This window comes from Sus scrofa, chromosome X (genome assembly GCF_000003025.6).
Source record: "Sus scrofa isolate TJ Tabasco breed Duroc chromosome X, Sscrofa11.1, whole genome shotgun sequence".
Classification (NCBI taxonomy): domain Eukaryota; kingdom Metazoa; phylum Chordata; class Mammalia; order Artiodactyla; family Suidae; genus Sus; species Sus scrofa.
The window spans coordinates 11,939,532-11,960,983 of NC_010461.5; the positions used below are offsets into that span (position 1 = coordinate 11,939,532).

Genomic DNA, 21,452 nt, shown 5'->3' on the forward strand with positions numbered 1-21,452 from the left:
AGGAGAATTTAAATTAAGATTTTAATTAGAAACATCTTTAAGACAAACTATGTAAGTGCTTGGCTTGTTATAGGCCTTATAATTTCCTACCAAAAATTTAATTTTTAAAAGGGAAGATTATTTCTGCAAATCCAAAAGTAAGATTTTATTACTTTTGACATTTATTACCATTAATGTAAAATAGGCCCCAGAAATATTACGTTAAACGGAATCAAATAAAAACATCCACGGGACAGCTGCTCAGACAGATTTCTCTCCAAAAGAATCCTACTGTGCTGAAGTCTCTAGTTTTTGTTTAGAATTAGGATTAGGTTTTTTTCTCTGAAACAGAAAAAAAAAAATACTAACTGTAAAAATCCAGTGCTAGTGTAGCTGCAAGGAAAGATACACTTTTCTATACATCATTTGGGGGATTTAAAATTGGTACAGTGGCGTTCCCACTGCGGCACAACAGGTTTGGTGGCGACTCCGCAGTACCAGGACACAGCAGGTTCCATCCCTGCCCGGCACAGAGGTTACGGATCTGGCGTTGCCACAGCTGTAGCTTAGATTGCAACTGCAGCTCGGATCTGATCCCTGGCCCGGGAACTCCACATGCCACAGGGCAGCCAAAAAAGAAAAAAAGAAAATTGGTGCTGTAATCCTTCCGGGGAGCACCGTGACAATACAACTTCAAGCTCCCATGACCGCTATTGTCCTGTGACCCAGTAACGCCCGAGAAACGAGCCGAAGAACCTCCCAGCACTCTTGCGAGACATCATAACTGTTTTACGTCCCTAGATGCCAGGTGGTTTGTGATGAACAGATAACTGAACATTATGTATTTCTTTTGAGGTGTCTGTGAGGTGTCTCTGTGGCTTATCCGATTTCAGATAAAACAGTAACTAGGTCATAATGATTAGGCACTTGTTTTCCTTGCTTTTTAGAGCAGAATAAAAACAAAATAAAAAGAGACGTCATTAACTCCATAGGAGATTCGACCTTAGCACAGATCCCTACTCAGTCCCCACTTATTCTCACATTACACAAGATGTTAATAATTAAGCTTGACAGTTACCAGACCCCTGAGATTCAAAGCTACAAGACAGGAAAGCAGTACTAGATAGTAATACAAGAAAATGGTCGGCTGAACATCAATGATGGAAATTCAAAACAAACAAAGCAAACTGTGAACAACAGGCGCAGTGGAAATGAACCCAACTAGGAACCATGAGGTTGCGGGTTTGATCCCTGCCTCGCACAGTGGGTTAAAGATCCAGTGTTGCTGTGAGCTGTGGTGTAGGCCGGCAGCCTTAGCTCTGATTAGACCCCGAACCTGGGAACCTCCATATGCTGCGGGTGCGGCCCTAAAAAGACAAAAGACAAAAAAAAAAAAAAAGAAAGAAAAGAAAAACAGGTACAGAAGCTTAAAAATTAGTCTAGGACCACTTGCTGTAGAAGCTAGCAAGCCCAGAAGACGGCATCATACTAATTTATAGCTCAGGACAGTAATTCACTTACATGCTAATGACCCAATGTTATGAATTAGCTAAATTGTGTATAATAATACACAATAGCCCACAAGAAAGGGAGAGGTTTCTACTTGAAATTTTGTATTCAATATCATGTTTAAGAGCCTAAAAATTCAACTTGAAAAAAACCCACAGTTAACAGAAAAGATTTATGCTCTAAGGGCTTGGAGGGGAGAGACTGCAGTGGGAGTTATATGACATATTAAAGAAAAGTATCTTGGAAAAATAGTTGCGATCACTGGCACTACATCATTTCCAATTTAATCTCAGAGAAGACATTCCTAAAACGTGCTGTGAGGCGCTTGTTCCTTTGGGGGGCTACACACTGGAGTTCTAGGGTCAGGACGCAGACGAGAAAGGGTCAGGGTTCACGAGAGAAGAGGAGAGGCTGACCTTGGGTCGTGGGTGTGCCAACTCCTTGGAATGCAAGTTTCCTAATTAATTAAGAAGGCGCATCTTTGGTGAGTGACAAACGTGTCCTCCATCTTAACACAGTTTGGAATAGGAATCGAGTGTCGAAAGTTTTGCCCCTTTTTGCTATGACTCAAAGCAAATGATGACTTTCATTTATAATGCAGCCAGCAGGATGAAAGGACACTTGCATTTGGTCTGAAATGAAAAATGATTCAACTGCTGGGTGCTGAGTGGTTCAGGAGTTTGGCTTTCCACTTGAGAAAGCGGGAGGCTGGTCCGAGCTTCTCTGAATGACTTCTTCGTAGAATTAACCTCTGAGGGGCCTGATCTCCTCTAACCTAAGCCAGATGTTTGGGGTCTTTTTCTTTTGTCTTAAATGAGCCGTTTTTCTTCCCTAAACTAGCCTTCTTTGGTGAAAGCTGATAATCTTTCTGGATAGTCAGCAGAGCGCTGTTGGGGCCCAATGGCCCAATTGCTGCTACGCTGGAAAGTCCTCGTCTACGGCGACCTTGGGTACAGTGTCAAATGATGAAATTCAGGCCAAAGCAGAGAGAGGGATTGACCTGTTTAAGATCATAAGGCCCTGTGTGGATCTCAGTCAGTGCCCTGTTGCAGTTTGATAAAAACAATGAAAAGGCCTCCCTACAAAGGTGACAGAAGCCCACTTAATGCCTCATGTATAACTGTCCCAACTAAAACTCATGGTGTTTGGGGGCCCAGATCATGTCTTTCACTTTGGCACGCCTTCTCGAAGTTCCTAGTTCAGAGCCAGGCCTTTCTCGGTTGACTTAATAGTTTACTTGCATAAACTGCTCTTTGTTATTCCCTAAGTTTTACTGCCAAGACATGTCTTGAGTCTCACTGATACCAACATCAAATGATCGAAGCCCAGATGAAGGCCCCAGGAATCACTTAAGGTGTGGGTAACTTCTACACTGTGGGGATGTACTCAGTTTGCTTGATTGATTAGAAATATAAAGCTCGTGATGGCAGCAGGACTCAGAATGAATCTCGGGGCAGGCTGCTGCTTCAGCGACATTTATTATAGTGAAATATTACCCCAAAATATCACCAGAAAGAACATGAGCTTTAACAGGACTGAACTGCAGACAAGTGTTCATCGTTTATCCTTCTTAGGCCAACTGAAAGATAAAAACAATGAACTGTTACCAGTTTTTGAAAATTGATGGTTTATTATGAATTTTTACACATAAGCCAAGAGTTATCTCTAGCTTTAGCAGTGTTTTATCTATCTTTCGATTTTTATTTTAATCAAATGTTAATCTGTGTTACTGTAATAAATTCCCCAGGAATAGTGCCAGTGGAAGAGCGTCATTACTTTCAAGTTTGGTTCTGATGGCAGCCAATGAGGAACTGAGTGTCTCCCTCGGCAAACTACAAGCACGTTTGCTAATCCATGAGGCTGAAGACCTTCTCAACAGGACACTAGTATAAGCATGAGATTAAAGCTGAGATTAAGCCTTCATAGCAAGCCTATGAGCTTCTGATCATGGAGCCATCCTGGCAACCAGGGTACCGTGAGCCCAAGTGGCACAGGGAGCCCTAATGCTTGAACCAGAGACAGTTGCAGGATGACCATTGCAGTCCAGGCTTAAATGGCCACAGCAGCCTGGTGTTGGTCCCAATCTCTAAGAACTCTGAAAAAGTTAAGCCCACTTTAGAAGCCTTTGTTGGGGTTTGGGCGTCCTCTAAGTCAAAGTGTCTGGCTTAAAGACTTGTACGAAATCTAGCATAAACCAAGCCCCCCGTACTTGATACCCACCATGGAAGACTTCAGAGTAATAGTCACAAAAGGCAATCCACACGTGGAAAAAGGCAGGCGGTCCCTGCAGCCTAAAACATGCTGGCCTAAGACGAGCCAAACGCTGAAAGGGAGCGGGGACACCCAGGGACACCTCTTCCCTGCCCTCCTCTTCTGCCCCGGGGGACTGACCATTCCAGAGGCGGCTGCCCAGACTCCTGGGCCACCAGGAGGATAGGCATGATGCTAAAGAGATGAAATGAGAAAGGGCAAGGAGAGCAATGCCAGAGAGAAGCCGGGGAATATGTATCAACTTCTGACTCCTGACCACTTCCCCGCGCCCGTGGGAGTCGGGGAGAACCAGGAAGTCCCAACTTCCTTCTTTCTCTAACCCTCAGGCCAAGTCTAGTTCCAAGTAAAGATATCCCTGGCCTGGTGCCCAAGTGAATTAGGGCCCTTTAGGGCTTTTTTTCTAGCTGTGGAAACTGTTATGGGCTCTAAACCTTCGGGCCCAAGGTATGAATCCTTGTAACATGTATGTGGCATGACTCTCTGTAATACGAGATGTTCAGATCAGTGAATCTTCCAGCTACCATCACTGGGCAAGCCCTATGTGCCCAGAGCCAGGATTAGCAAACTTGCCCGTGGAAAGAGCCAGACAGTAAAGGTTTTAGGCTTTGTGGGCCCATCCAGTCTCTGCCCCAAACACTCACCTCTGCCACTGGCATGAAAGTATCCACAGACAAATGGAAATGAATGGATGCGGCTGGGCTTCAATAAAACTTTATTTATGCAGAGGTTCAAACGCAGCCTATGGAACATAAAGTACTGACCCGCGTGCTAGAGGTGGGCTAGACTCTTGACCTACATCATCTCAAATACTCTATCCCACAACCCCATGCAGTTGGCACTGGTATTTCAATTCTGCAAAGAAAGAGAACAAAGCTCAAGGGGGTTGAGAACTGTGTCCGAAGTCACATGGCTAATGAGTGGCGAAGCTAAGCCTCATACCTTCACAGGCTCCTATTATAATCTCAGGGGGACGGTCTACTCTTCGTGGATGTAAAAGTGATATGTGCCCATTTAAACACTAATTTTTTGGAATAAGTTTTTTCATAGGCCTCTTTCTAACGTCTTGGTGGCTCAGGCTCTGCCTATACACAGTCAGAAGGGCACGGAACAGAACCACGCCCCTGGGGTCAAGGAACTGATGGTTCAGCCTTTTCCATCCCGGTGCCTCCCATCTTCCCAGCTCCCCTCGTCACTTCTCTCTGGTGTTCTGCTTCGGCTCTCAAATCCTTATCATCTGCAAGGTGCCCTCTGCTATAAAACAGGAAGGATTGAGCTTGTCCAGCTAAACCAGATAATGTAGACTAATCCGCTGTCAGTAGGGTCTGGTCTACTTATAGCTTTTCTTTTCTGCCTTGAGTGGAAATAGATGAAATTGCCATTTGGGGAGGTCAAAAGGGGCAGTTTGGGGAGTTCCCATCGTGGCTCAGCAGTAATGAACCTGACTAGGATCTATGAGGACGCGGGTTCGATCCCTGGCCTTGCTCATTGGGTTAAGGACCTGGCGTTGCTCTGAACTGTGATGTAGGTCGTGGATATGGCTCGGATCCTGCCTTGTCCGTTGCTGTGGCTGTGGTGCAGGCTGGCAGCTCTAGCTCCAATTCAACCCCTCGCCTGGGAACCTCCATATGCAGCAGGGGGCAGTTTTGTACAGTTCAACCTAACAATAATACCCCAAGGTATGCATTTCCTCTGGAGCTCACGAGGTTTTGCTTCTATTGACTTGGCTGCTCCTGGAGGTGTTGCAGAGGATCAAAACAGCAGCAGGGGAACTGCTAGCAAAGGGGACTAAGATATCACCATTCCTCACCTCCACCACACTCTATAACACCAGGGCTGGAGGGCCAGTAGCCAGTCAGACGGCCTCTGGACCAGTCACCTGCACGCAGACACGGTTTTCATACTTATTTTTCAAAATTCCTCTTTGCAAGAGCTTCTACACAACTGTTCTCATTTCTCTTTATTAGAATGTCACAAAGCAGTGAGACCGGCTTCATAGGCTCCCAAGACAGTGAGTTAGTCATTCAAGGGAATAAAACAGATGCAGGGGAGAAACTTGACGACCTGGACAGGAAAAGCTCCTCAGACTCCTAAAGTTTCAGAAACTTTACTTAAAAAGCAAAGATTCAACAGAAAAAGACTATGAAATGTATCCTATGTTCCTCTCAGTTGGAAACGGGACTGACTTTCAAAGGGCTCCATGTGTGTAGATCTATGTTTATACCCCTTGAGGGCAGATACATTTTCACTTATGCTAATGATAAAAATCAATCAATTATATAAGGAAAGAAAAGTGAAAGGCAAAAAAAGATGGGCTGCCTTCAGATTCACATTTTCAGGGGTAAACAATGATGATTCTTAGAGATAAGCAATTAGATAAAACCTTAAAATAAACCAATAGAAATAAGAGTATGAGAGGGGTTGATAAACTTGGGGCACAGTTTCTTTCCCAAGGAAGAGGGAAGTTTCCAGCTACACAGGACATCTTGGCATTTGCGTGGAAACTAGCAGAAAAAGTATAAGTTAAGAAAATTAAAGCAACCTAAGGGTCCACCAACAGGTAAATGGATAAAGAAGATGTGGTACCTATATACAATGGAATATTACTCAGCCATAAAAAAGAACAAAATAATGCCATTTGCAGCAACATGGACGGACTTGGAGAGCATGATGCTAAGTGAAGTTAGAGAAAGACAAATGTGACATGATATCACTTATACGTGAAATATAAAAAAGTAAACCAAACTAGTGAATATAACAAAAAAGAAATAGACTCACAGATACAAAGAACAACATAGTGGTTACCAGTGGTAGGGGAGGAGAAATATAAGAGGAGGGGAGTAGGAGGTCAAAACTATTGGATACATGATAGACTCAGGATGTATCGTATAACACGTGGAAGCCAATATTCTGTAGTAAGTGCAAATGGAAAGTAACCTTCAAAAATCGTATTTAAAAAAATTTAAGTGCAAAAATTTTTTTCTCTTTTTTTTTTTATTAAACTATAGTTGATTTACAAGACTGTGTTAGTTTCAGGGGACAGCACAGTGCTTCATACACACCCACACACATACATACATACATCTATATATATAATATGTATACACACACATATATATCTGTTCTTTTTCAGATTCTTTTTCCTTATAGGTTGTTACAAACTATTAGAATTCCCTGTGCTGTAAGTATGTCCTTGTTGGTAAATATTTTTTAATTAGAAAAAAGAAAATTCACAATTTTTAATACTTACCTTGTTCTCCACCTGGACACTGTCACCTTCTCCCAGCACGGCTGTGTGATGAGGTTCTATTTTTTGCTGCGCATTATCAGGCCCTACGAAGAACATGATCCCCTAATTTAGTCTTCATGGTAGCACAGTTCTCATACAGTTACCAATCTGGTTAACTACACAGCACCATTATTTCAAGTTCAGAAATCACAAACTTAGAAATCTCCTTAAATATCTTTGCTGATGATATTTGCAATTACTGAAGTCAGAAACTGGCTGTTTTTTTCTTTTTCTTCTTCTTTTTAGGGCTGCACCTGCAGCATATGCAGGTTCCCAGGCTAGGGATCGAAGTGGAGCTGCAGCTGCCAGCCTACACCACAGCCACAGCAACACCAGCTCCAAGCCATGTCTGTGCCCTTACAGCACAGCTCACAGCAATGCCAGATCCTCAATCCACCAAGCGAGCCCAGGGATTGAACTCAAAGCCTCATGGTTACTAGTCGGATTATTTCTGTTGAGCCACTATGGGAATTCTGGAAAATGGCTGCTTTCTCATGTGGAAAAGAACAAGGAGGTGAATCCTGTATTATGCTTCCACTTACACTTTTAATGTCATGCCTAATAACTTAATTAAAAAGCCAAATCCTTGGCATTAGATTGTTTCCTTGGGTCAATTATAAACCTCACAAGAGTTAGCCATGCTTGGAGTTCTTCTGTGGTGCAGCACGTTAAGGTTCCAGCATCGCCAACGCAATGGCTTGGGTCGCTGCTGTGGTCCCAGTTCATTCCCTGGCCTAGGAACTTCCATACGCTGTGGATGCAGCCACAAAAACCCCAAGACAAAGAGAATGAAAATGAAACAAGAGGAATTTAGCTCAGCAGTAACGAACCCAACTAGTATCCATGAGGATGTGGGTTCGATCCCTGGCCTTGCTCAGTGGGTCAAGGATCTGGTGTTGCCATGAACTGTGGTGCAGGCTGGCATCTGTAGCTCTGATTTGACCCCTAGCCTGGGAACTTCCATATGCCACAGGTGTGGCCCTGAAAAGATTGAAAAAATTAAAAAAAAAACAAGAAAAGAATTAGGCATGCTTGGGAAAATTAGTAAATTTCATTATTAATTCATTTTAACAAGGATTTATTGAGCACCTACAATTGCCCCAGCACTGTGAGAAAACGCCAAAAAGTGCAAAGCCAATTCCTTGCATCCCAATAACTCAAAAGCTCATTGAAAGACACCAAATACACAGTCGTATCAGCGAATAACTCAATTGGAAAACAGGTAAGCTTGAGCTAGTGAACCAAAGCTACTGAACTCTGTACAGAGCCCTGTGCTAAATGCTGTAGGGAGCTTTCATGATGGATATATTGCCGTCCCTTCTATGTTGTGGCTCATAGATGAAATATAAAAAATTCATAAAATGAAACTGTATCTTTAAGGCAACAAGAAAGTAGTGAAAAAAGTTCAAAGAGAAAACAGGAGCTGTAGGGGTTAATTCAGGTCTAGGGACCCCAGGAATTTGCTGTGGGGGCAATCAGACTTGATCAGAGCTCTGCAGGATCAGGAAGACCTACCAAAGGCAGAGCTAGGATGAAGGGCACTCTAGACAACAGGACAGTGTGTGCAAAGGTGAGGTACTGGGAAGAAGCAGGGCATGCCTGAGGGAACAGGGAACCTTCTATCCCATTGCTGGAATATTCTTCTGGGAGGAATGATGGCAAGGTAGACTGGCTTCAGGTCAAGGAAAGACCTGAAGGCCATGCTTACCCATATAAAATGGAGCACCTCTGGGAAAGGGTGTGCGTGAAAAATGGTTAGTGCTGTGTCTCGGAGAAAGAACTGAAAGCAGAGCACAGGATAAACTGGAAGGGGCAGGACTGAAGGGAGGAGGATCAGTTAGGAGTTTACTGTAACAGTCTAAGTGGAAATGAATTACAGTCTGAAGTGGGAGAGTGGAAGCAGAAAGACAGGGATGGATGTGAGGGGTGGAGGTGAGAAAGACTCTGAAGGACCCGACAACAATGGGAGAGAGTAAGAGTCCAACACGGTTCTCCTGAGGAGCAGGATAATGCAATGGCCAAAAGATGACAACAGTGGCTTTGGAAGAAGAGGCTAGAGAATGGAAAAGCCAAGCAGGCTGGAACAGCCACAGGACGCTGCAGAGACATGGTGGGACATGGGCTGGGTCTTTCAGTTGGGTAAACAACCAGACATGTGAATGGACAACAGAGAGAAGATTCCAAGTAGGGTGAGAAGCCCATAAAGACATCTGGGGACCCACCTGTGTGACATTCTGAACTATACATTAGGACATTCACCTGACACAATAGAGCTAAAGCCAAATAATCAATACAGAAGTGCTCATTTCAGTGAAAACAACAGGTTAAGGAATTACCATATAAAGAGAAACATAATTTGTAAATTTTGTGAATAAGGACTGGAGTTCAACCATATGTTCTAGAGAAATCTTCCTTATCAGCTCCCACTTTGGAGACAACCTGTATCGAGCAACAGGGTTCATTTTGATGCTTGCAAACATGAAATGGGATTTTAATAGAACATTTCTTAACCTACAGTCAGTGTGTTCCCAAGGGACAGAATTCAGAGCAGTCATAGATTTGCATGGGAGACAAATGATATCTTGATTTTCACTAACACTGAACTGAAATGTGGCCTTTCTTTCAGTCATGAATGTAGCCAAGAAAGCACAGCAGTATTAAATGGACTGAAGATTTTGTCTCCAGTAGAAATCATAGGTGGTTTCTTATCACATGAGCATTTCAGGTATCTCAAAATAAGTTAATATTAATCACTACCTACAATTTAAAACAGACCTGCTTCTGGATTGTGTCATTTCAAATGTCATCAGAGTAGCACATACAAAACCACAGCATAAACTTGTTCTTTTAACATTTTAATGACTTCACTGAATTTAAAAACAAAACAAAACATTGTTCAGAGGTGGGGCCTTGGCCAAGGTCAAAAATGTTCATGGCACAAAAAAGTTTCAGAACCTCTATATCAGAGGCAGTCGTGTGCTAATTAATGTTTACCAACCAGCTTTTGGGGGCAAAGGGGAGAACGAACCTGATTTGTAGTGTGTGCCAATTTCCATGGTGTAAATGCTCCCGCTGTGGCCAATTTCAAGCTACCAATGTGAGGTCAGGGAAGAGGTGCACAACCAGCTGCCAAGAGTCAGCCCCAGCACATCATTAAAGGTCTTTTCTCCATCAAGGATTCAGGTTAGCAGATGTCATGACAGTGAATGATAGGACTTCATTGATTTTCCACTCACATAAGGAGGTGGCAATAAGAGAGAGGTCTCGGAGTCTAAGAAGAACCTCATTTAGAGCTGGGTAATATTTTTAACTGTAACATGGAGCAGCATAATATTAAGTGTGCTTCAATGAGGTTCCCTGGGAGCAATGAGCCAACTGTTTACCTTCCACTACTTCATATGGAACACTCATCACCCACACGGTCTACCCATGACCCCTAATGCTGTCATGTAGGATGTTTCATGATACACAGAGACCAACACAGTTGATAAAGCCCCTTTCACTATGTTTTAATGGAGTCAGCTGGTAAGAGACAGCTCTCAAAAATCATGCTGAACTGCGATTTCTTTGCATCTCCTATCAAGATAGCTTGCTTGACTGCCATGTTCAATGGTCTGTGAGGAAATCTTAATTTAGAAACAGAGAGTTCATGTTTGCCTAGGAGCTCTCAGTCTAATTTTATATGGAATGCAACTTCTGCCCATTCTACTTGCTGATCTAGGAGAGTAATCAGTATTGGTTCTGAAGAGGCCATTTGAAATGCTCCACCATAAGGCAGACCTTTTTTTATAGACACTGGAAAGTCGTGTTTTCAGATGAATCATTCTAAGTGTACCTTTAGCTCCTGTATTATTTTATGAAATGTTTAAAACAGGATCACAGAAAGCAAAGACTGATTCTATTTTATGTCATTTCTATGCTGGTTCACCCATCTGGTTATCTTCTGAACCCAAAATAAGTCTCAAAGAAAATACATTTTATTGTTTCTGACTACTTTCAATTATAAATCAAGCCAAATCAGATAATAAATAGTTTCCATTGGGAAGCTTTGCCAAGAATGTTAAATCTAATAGTGCAGTTAAGGAAAATTTAACTGAAAATAATTGAGCTGCAAATATTTTTGTTTGCCTAAACAATCACGAAAGGGCAAAATACTTTACAACATATTTTAAAGTTAGTGCTGCATCTCTGGTGTGTTATTAACTGCTGTGCAACTTTTCCTCACATGCCAGATTTCCTTTTTATCCTTCTCTTTACAAGAACGACTGTCCTACTTATTCTCTGTTTCATCCATTCTGGTACTTCTATCTAGATTTTTATATCAATTTTGTATGCACAGTTGAAGCCTTCTTACTAACGCAATCCAGATCATTAATTGAAAAAGACAATCAGGAAGTTCTCTGGTAGCACAGTGAGTTAAGGATCTGGCATTGTCACTGCTGTGGCTGGAGTTGCTACTGTGGCATGGGTTTGATCCCTAGCCTGGGTACTTCTGCATGCTGCAGGTGTGACGGAAAAAAAAAGGGAAAAGACACATTGCCTCCAGTATTTTACTCTAAAGTGTTAATATGCATCCACTTGCCAATTTTTAGAAATACTGTCAAGGTGAGCCTACTGACTGGACTGAAACACTTTCTTTATAAAGCATACCCATAATGCACCACCGAAACCCTTCGCAATTATCACAGCTCCCCCCATTCTCACACTGGCATCTCTGCCATACTAGTTCAAAGGGTTTTCTTTAGCAATTCACTTTTCCAAAGCATTTGACCTTAGTTCCGGAAATAGGAACTGCCTTTACATACTTATTTCATTCATTCAGATATTATCTAATTAAATCACATAATTGCGCTCACTGGTGCAACTGGCATGAACACATTTGAGAACAATCACCCCTGCCTTTAAGTCTGCTTTAGCTTGGCTAGAGGGAGCAGCGGGGGCCAGATGGAGCCAGGAAGCTGATCATGCTGGAAGTTAAGGCCCCTCATTCAAAGCATCCCACATGGAATGAAGTACACTGCTTGGTCCAGTTTGTTTTGGGTAAGTGGAGGTCAATTCTGAGGGCTTCGAGTGTTTCTCCACGTTAACTGAGATCCAGGGCCTGCGTCAAACTGTTTCATAACCTCCCAGAACCAGAAGCAAAGGGCAGAGCATAAACTGAGCCATGAGTAGTTACTTATTTAAATAAATTTGAAATATTTTATTACCCACATAAACTAGTTAGTTGTCATTTCAATAACCAGAGACATGTTTTTAGATTTCTAAATACATTTTCTAAGCCCCAACAGTATACATGACACTGGTTCTTCTCAGGGACTGGCCTCCAAGCTGATAAATGGCCCCAAGTGTCAAGGATACAGGATATAAACTCCTCTACCCTGGTGATCTCTGTATTAATGTGTAATGTCATTTTCATTTCAGCTACAAGGAGGGAGGTTCAGGCCTAGCATCCTTGGGACCTACTGGCTTTCTGACCATGTTAATTTTCTTCTTTTTTTAAAAAAATCATATACTACATAAGGTTTCATCTAAAGGCAAGAAAAAGGGCTTGTTGCCTCAATAAATGACTGTGGTTAAAGACCTCTCTCCTGGCAGCTCCCTGGCGGTGCAGTGGGTTAAGGATCTGGCATTGTCTCTGCAGCGGCTTGGGTGGCTGCTGGGGCTTGGGTTCAGTCCCTGGCTGGGACCTTCCACATGCTGCAGGTGTAGCCAAAAATTTTTTAAAAGCTCTCTCCTGTACAATTTTTAAAGCTACTATTTAACAATTAGCTTAGAAGGCTTTGAAAAAAAACAATGTATCCATAACTAAGATGATCCTGAAAAAGCATAAGACTCTTAAATAAGAGTGTAAATAAATACTCTTTTCAATAAGAGAGGACTAATTCTATTTGCCTTCTTTCAGTTCTGTTAATTCCCTCTCTCCTTCAGGGTGTCATTAGCAGGCAATTACAGAGCTTCACCATATTCACCATGAACTTTAATATATTTAACTTAGTCAACTAGTTAATGCCTAGAATTTTCTCACATTCAAACTTCCACCTGTCCTTACTCAAACTACATCTACTGATGTCCATCTTTTAAGCACTTCCTGCGTCAATTCATATTTTTAATACTCCTCCTAAATCTCCATTTACACAACTTCCCAGATGACTTTCTCAAGCCAAACTGCAGTCTATTTATTCCAACCCAATACATTAAGTATACATATTTATAATATCTATTTCAACAGAATAGAGGTACATGCCATTTTGAAAAAGACAATTACTTGCTTATCAGGTCCTGCCGTCTGTGATTGGCTAGCAAGCTATGCTGCTTTTACAGGCAAGGTAAAACTGAGGCAATCAAGTCAGAAAGCATTTTCTGGATTTTCTATAGATTTCATAGGTCAGTACACATTCAATAACTATTTTTTCACTTTGTTTCTTTTTCCCTGGTGATTTGTTCTTGCCCTTTTGTTTTTCTCATTAACGCCTCCATTAGAGGGTGGAGAGGAGGAAGGGAAGGAGATAAAATTCAAATGAGGTCATCTGGCCAGCCCCTCATTGGCTGAAGCAGATTCCCAAGAGGCCAGTTTTGGGAGCTGGATTGTCTCCGAGGTCCACTTTGCACTGAGCAGATGCAAGCTTGCTCCAGCGCTACAGACGGCGACCCTATTTCCTGCCAGATGTTTTGCACTTGTGGCTCATGGTCACGAGAGATGACCAGGCCAGTGAATAGAGATGACTCAGGAAAATCCTGCCTCACCTCGAGAAAAACAAGTGGATGTGGAAGTCATTCTTCGCCCTCCAGCTGCTGAGGCTTTCACTTGTTAAATTGTCAGACTAAAAGGTCTGTCAGCGAACAAGGCTGTAAGCCATGATTCAAACAGGTTTTGAAGATGTTCAGTTAATCTTCCTCCCCTTCATCCTCCATGATACCATTTAAACCCATTTAAACCGAAGAGGTTCGGAATGAGCCTCTCCCAAATGTGCCACTCTGGCATGTGGATTGTATTCAACTGAACATCATCAAGGCCTAAAAGACTCGAAAGAGCTTCTAACCACTCCCTTAACTGCCTAAAAGAATTTAGATCAGGGGTCTGGCTCAAAGAGAGCGCTAGTACCAGAGATAACTTTCATCTGAAGGGCTTAACTGTACGGCTGGGCAAACATCTAATTAGCAAACATCTGCTCTTCTTATCATCCCATGAATGATCCTCCTCCGCCTTGAACTTCAGGTTCCTATTCCATTCCTTAGCTCAGGAGGGCACACCTGCCTTACCTGTCCAACCTGCCCTTGGGGCTCATATTTTATGGGGGCTCCTGTAGGTACATAATTAAGTTTGTTTTTCTCCTGTCAATCTGTCATATGTCAATTGAATTCATAGACCAGGCTGTGACTGTTTTTGCACTAAGCAGGCAGGAATGAGTCATTGCAACAGAAACTGTATCGCCTGCCATGATGGAAATATTTGGTATCCAGCCCTTTAAAGAAGTGTATTCCCCCTGCTCTTTCTTACACTACACAACATTTCTGGTATCCTTACCGCCTCAGAATGTGCTTTCCTTATCACTTTCCATTTGTGCAGATTGTTTTATTTCTCTTTCTTAAGTCAGGGGTGATATCTCCATAAAAATGGCTTTTACTCTCCATTTAGAGAAAGTACTACGTGATAACTAAGATTTTCAAAAGATCATAAAAACAAATGATGCTTCCTCTCTTCCAGATGGTTAATAGAGTTTAATGTGTGTGCCCACAGGCTTATGATACTACTAGTAGTTTCGATACTTCTTCAAATGCTAAAATAAATGAATTTTGTTGCTGAACCATAGTTGAAACACTCTTCAGTGAAAGAGGAACTAAGCCCATGTCTCCCGTATAAAATCAAAATACATGAGACTGTGTTACCATTATGTTTCAGAAGATTAATTTCAGGCAATTGAACTCTCCTTTTGGAGAATATTAAGAATGGTTTAAATGGCTCTGGTGGGCCCTTCAAGCCCTGAGCAGACATTATCAGTAACCCAGCTGGTCTAGGGCTGGGCGTGTGTTGTCCAAGGAGGTAGCCATGCTAGGGCAGCAAGTTCACTGCTGAGGAAGCTTTCCTGCAGGTTGGGATGGAGAAGCCTCCAACCACAGAGGGGGTCTCAGGAATGGGATTCTTGGCCTGTGCCTTGAGGCAGTCATATACTCTGCTCCATCACCCTCACCCCATCCACACCGGCCATCGCTGGCCATGAGGGGCAGGGAAGGAGAGAAGGGAGGCTGGTTCTCTTACTTTAGGTTTTCCCAGAGTCACAGCCTAAGGTGTATATTTGAGTTGAAGGAGTTTATCTGGGAGGCAGTCCCAGGAAACACCAGTCCAGGAATTGGGAAAGTTAGGAAAGGGAAGGCAGATGAGGAAAGGTGTGTTATTAAGGTCACGTTCACATGGGGAGCTTGAACTTAATCCCTCCAGGGAACTCTAGGAAAAGGCATCACAGACAGGCCTCAGCATTATCCCATCTGAGGGGCAACATAGTTCCAGGTATGTGAATACCCCAGCACTTCCGTCCTGCCCTGATTGGAGCAAAATAGGCTTCCAAGCATTCAGAGAAAGCCTGAGGTCAAGAGATACAGATGCTACTGGCGGTTGAAAGTTGGTCAGCAGGCCCCATGGGTGTGGGTAGGGGACCAATGGCATCTGCTACAGCAGTTTTCTGATAATCCCACAGAGAGACTTTTCCTGGCACCCCTGCTGCTTCTAGGAGGATGGGGAGAGTGGGAGTAAATACTGGCGGAAGCCAGTCTACTCTACAATCTCCACTCTCCCACCCCTCCTGGCTCTTCGGCTGGGTTGGCTAAAGGGCTTAGACTGGAAAAGACAAGTTGGATGGTGTGTTCCTTGTGTTGTCATCATACAAAGGATATGGGGTGGGGTGGGAGGAGTGGAACTGACAAGCCCTTGGTTCTGGTCCCAGATCCACCAATGCATAATTCTGGCAAGTTAACTTTCTCTAGACTTTACTTTCCTCATCTATAAAATGGGGGTTGATTGGGTCTCAAACATCCCTTCTAGACTAGACTCAACAAGTGACACATACGCAACCCTTAGAATAAGAGAAAACCAACTTTCAGATTTCTCAGAGGCACTTGGGACAGTCCCTTTATCAGTATGGAGGATGCCAATGTCTTAGCCAGGTGTCAACCCCCATATCCATGCCTGGACTTTCCATCTGCTCATGGGCCACAGTAAAATGGCTGCTGTCATGACTGGTGTTTATATTCTCCTCGCTCAATGAACATGCTGGAAGCTGAGAGGTACCCTGCCCTGGGCAGACCAGGATATGCTATGAATGTAGATGCCAGGCAGCAAGAAGCACAGTTTTCAATTACACAAATGGTTTCATCTCATCTTTCCTTCGTGGCAGCAGCTTAAATTATACTGCAACTGAACCCAAAGCAACAGACTCATCACTTACCAATATATACATTTCCAGATATGGTATAAATGAAGCTTGTCCACCCTGAAAAGGAACCAGAAACATTAAAAGGTTAGTGTTCATAATGCCAAAAGGAACAGATAACATATTTAACAAATATCTCTGTATATGAAATATAAGTACATAAATTTATATAACACATGTCAAAGACAAGTTTGGAGAGGAAATCTTTTACATGTATGTTCAGAAATTTAAATTCCGTAAGCTATTTAAAACACACTCCAAAAAAAACCCCACATACACTCCCACATGCGTGAGTACACACAGAAATGAGCACACCCACACACATTCACACCTCAACCTAAATGACCTGGCCCCAAATGTTTAAAAGCCACCCAAGTAGGCAGTGTACGATTTACTGGCTAGATATCAATATGGCAATAGCTGTGCTAATAAACAAACTGTTCCTTCCAGGACAAATATCAGTGCTAATAACTACAACCCCCCAGTCTGGCTTATCATCACTTCCATGTGCCTCCAAGTAGTTTTAAGTGTGAAAAGAATGCTAGAAATATGCTCTGACATAGTTGCATTTTGGTTTCCAGTAAACTCACTCCTTTCTATCCTAAAATATAGCATCAGTGCCAGGGAGATGGGGAGGCATAACCTTTGACATATGAATGGGCTTCGGATAACCTGTACCCTTCCTGGAATTGTCCACACAATTTTTCAAGTGGGTAAGCTTTTCTACAAAGAGGGTACAGAGCATTCACCAGATTTCCACTGTGACCCATGGGCCAAGAGCTCAGAAACACAACCTATTCTCTGCCCTCTTGGCACCAACACTGGATTTCCATGGATATTTATGTATTGTCCCCATGGTCCCACAGAGACACTGTGCTGTCACTGAGGGATATGAACATAGGAGTGCCCAGCTCAAAATGAAATCAGGACATCACTCCGTGTGCCTTTGGTGGAAAAGAAGATCTGCGGAGCGAACGCAGGGACAAGTTCAAGGGGCAATAGCAGGACCCAGACTGGAGTCTGTGCTAGAGTCAACATGGTGCCAGAGTAAACAAAACTAAGGCAGGCATGGAAGAATCACAAAGGACAAAGCATACTCTAGGGACGTGGCTGTGCTGGCAGGTGGGCTGAAATGCTCAGGAAAGGCCCACGCGATAAGACACGACTGACCGAAGTTAAAAACTGAGTGGTTCGGAAAATCGAAGGATGGCAAATCAGAGACAGACACTCAGGTGGATGCCAGATGATATTTTTTCATCCTCCTATTTCACTGTTTTTCCTCCCCGAGGTTTCACTAGAATGAGTTTAAAGGTCTCATTCTATCTATCTGCTCAGAGCACACTCACACTTTTGCTGCATTACTGACCCACCAGCTCAGTCTTCCAAGCTCAGCCTCCCATTATCTAGTGACTGGCTATCATTCACATGCCTGTGCTGTGCGTGGACACGCAAAGACAAAGACACAGCCTGGGATGTTCACACTGTGCAGTTTAAGGGAGGGAAGTTTGTGGTAGATGCTGAAAACATGTGCCAAAGGTTCCCAGCCCATAAATAGCATTAGCAATTTGGTATTTGTGCTTTCAACTGCTTTTTTTTTTTTTAATGTACTACATACATTACTTGCTTAAAAACTAAAATCAGTGTTCTATTTGGGATATCTTTACCCGTCAAGACATAGAGAAATAATTCATCCTGGGAAAGACTGCAAAGCATTCTATTGTAAGGATGTGTTGTAACTGACATGATCAATCTCCTCCTCGTGGTGGAAAGGTATTAAAAAATTAATGGTTTCTGAGGTTCACAGAACCTTAAAGCTCTCAATTGCTCAAGGAGGTTTTTATTTGGAATAATTACGACTGTTCTAATCATGTTTTTCCTCTATCGCCTTTGCTTCTTCACTCACCCTCTAAGCAGAAAGCTAGTCCACACATAATGGCCTCAGTCTTTCTTTCGCGTTTTATCTTTTAAAATCTTTTACCCAGAAGGACCAAACATTCGCTTAAAGGAATGGCCAAATCGATGTATCCTGCGCATTAATGTATTTTCATTCCTTGCATAAGTCTTTTATTAGGTTGCCAAGTCCACCTTCACCACTAATAACACAACTCGTGTTATGGGTTACAAGGTGCAAAATGTTAGAGGGAATGAAATAGGAACAGAAGGCAATTTCCCTTTTTCCTTCTTTTGTCGATCTGTTCCTCCTTTTTGTCGATGTTGTCGATCTGTACTTGCTTCTATTAAATCTTGTTTAATTTCCACTGGGCATTTTTTCTTAAAGCTATAACAAAACAAGAGCCAAACTGTATGAATGCTTATGATATGTTAATGAACCACCAAGTTTCTTTAGAATTCCTTCTCTGCTAAGAGCATGACTGCATCTGCAAAGAGTTCTCCTGTGAGATTTTCAGGTCCCTCTCATCTTTCTTTCTTTCCCCATCTCTCCTCCCACTTTTCCTGACCAGTACCAGGAACAGATACCATCCTGACATTTTTTTTTTTTTTTTTTTGCTCTTTCAGAGGTCTCAGGCCCTGCAAATGTGGTCTCCAAGCTATTGGCTCTTCACACCTGGGAAGCTCTTCCCCTCCCTTGGGCAATGACAAAGAACAGGAGTTGGGATGAAGGTCACATTCTACCCCTGGCCCCAGGCTTGGGTTAATCAGCACCACGTTCTAGTCAGACCTCCTTCAAGTTCAACAGAAGACGTGTCAAACTTTTTTTTTTAATACGTAAATCATTTTCTGTGGCATTTGCCCTCATTTCCAGGGAGGTTCCCAATTCTTGCAAATGGCCCTAGTGAGAGCTTTTCTTGGCCTCTATTCCTTGCCTTGACACAGCTCATTTTTTTCCTGTCTCAGTCTTCATTATTTCAATGAACTCTGCAGTGGCTCACTATATATGTTATGTGTAGAGAAAACAGAAAAACACGACCTGGTGACATGCCACATCCATGACAAAGGTGAGCTGTGAGAAGGGGAGGTGAGAGGGGAATCTGGCTAAGGAGAGAAGGAACTCTCCCCAAACTCTGGGTCACAGAGGATGTCACACCCCAAAGCAGCACAGGTTCCTAAGGGCCCCCCCCGCCCCCCAAGATGTCTCTGCGTTCAGCCTGGGCAGGCAGCTGGCTCACCAAAGACCTCATGCCTATAGTCTCCTGGGACAGAAGGCAGACCCACCAGGTCTTTTCCTCCCCTTCCTCATTCCACCAATTTATTTGGTAGTTTTTTTAAATATATATAATGATTCTTATTTTTTTTCCATTATAGCTGGTTTACAGTGTTTTGTCAATTTTCTACTGCACAGCATGGTGAACCAGTTACTAGAGAAATGCAAATCAAAACTACCACGAGATACCACTTCACACCTGTCAGAATGGCCGTCATTAATAATTCCACAAATAACAAATGCTGGAGGGGGTGTGGAGAAAAGGGAACCCTCCTGCACTGTTGGTGGGAATGCAAGCTGGTACAACCACTGTGGAGAACAGTATGGAGGTACCTTAGAAAACTATACATAGAACTACCATATGACCCAGCAACCCCACCATTTGGAAGTTTTTACTTTGAAATAATTTCAGACATACAGAAAAGTTACAAGAATAGTACAGACAATTACCGTACAATACACTACTCATATAGATTCTCCAAAAGCTAAGCTGTTAACACATATATTTACATCATTCTTTTTTGCTGAAATACTTGACAGTAAACTTGGAGACATGATACCCCTTTACCACAAAATAATTTTCAGCACGTATTTCCTAAAAACAAGGATATTTTTAATTTAACCATAGTGCACTTATATATGTTATGAAATTGATACAATATCAGTGCAAAAAAATTATGACCATTAATACAGTACTATTAGCTATGTACAGATATTCCAATTGAGCCACCTGTTTCAGTAATGCTTTCTAGCACAAAAACAAAAAAGAAAAGAAACATGTCTAGGCCAGGATCGAATCCGGGTTCATATGTGGCATTTAGTTGTCATGACTAATCTCTGTTCCTCCAAAACACTTCCTCAAGTCTTTTTCTTCATTAAAAGTACAGACCCATTATTCTGTACACTGTCCCTCCGTTTGGGGTTGTCTGGTATGTCCTCATGCTTAGACCAGATTGTCTGGTAATCCCTTTCCCTATCAACTTCAGAGACAGTTTTCCATTTTCATGATTTTCATTTTTTTTTTTTTTAGTTCAGAAGAGCACAAAGATGAAGCAATGAACATATATTTTAGCATATTTATTTCCTACGTTTCTTTGATTTTACGGGTAAAATCATAAAGATGAGAGAAACAGCCCCTAACTGGGTGCCTCCAATCAATTTTCTGCACTCAGAGAAAGTGACCTTGTTGCAGGAGAAAGGGGAGTGAGAGAACAATCACATCCCAGGTCTTGGCCGAGTCCCTGGGATGGGCCGCCCAGTGAGGGTCTTTGGCTTTGCGCAGGAAAGAATTCAACAGGGAGCTGAAATAGGGTGAAAGCAGGTTTGACTGAAAGACAGCTGTGTAATCCCGTCTCTCTGAGTCTGGGCTGTACCTAGAGACCTGCTTCTAAGTGGCAGTAAGAGGTCAGCGTGATGGGATGCTGCATCTGGGATTAGGGGACATAAAGACTCTGCTTTCCATCATGCTCAGCTTCTGCTTGCTCACTTGCCCAGCTCTGAGGAAGTCAGCGGCCGCGGTAGGAGCCGCTCTATGGAGAGTTATACGTGGCAAGGGCCTGACGCTGGACTGCAGCGACCTCCCCTCAAGGACGTGAGCGCAGCCAAGAGCCATGTGGGTGTGAGCTTGGAAGTGCATCCTTCCCAATGGAGCCCTGGGGTGGCTGCCACCCCAGCTGCCACCTCCATCACCATCTTGTAGGAGTGCCCGGCCCGAGGACACAGCTAAACTGTGAGACACTGTGACACAACAAAGACTGTTTTAAGCCACCGAGTTTGGGGGCAATTTGCTGTGCAGCCAAACAGGTTAACACAAAAAGAC

At 42.9% G+C, this 21,452-nt stretch overlaps 1 protein-coding gene across 5 annotated transcripts in view; it reads right to left on the reverse strand.

Annotated features, from left to right (window-relative positions):
- The window catches only part of PIR (pirin), a 100,473-nt gene that overhangs the window by 5,375 nt on the left and 73,646 nt on the right, over window positions 1-21,452 (reverse strand). For all 5 annotated transcript variants that reach the window (XM_005673448.3, XM_005673447.3, XM_003134943.3 and 2 more), the window contains 2 exons: window positions 16,486-16,530; window positions 7,007-7,089 (listed from right to left, as the gene is read on the reverse strand). In XM_005673448.3, coding sequence (XP_005673505.1) covers window positions 7,007-7,089; window positions 16,486-16,530 — 128 coding nt within the window. The remainder of the gene's footprint in view (window positions 1-7,006; window positions 7,090-16,485; window positions 16,531-21,452) is intronic.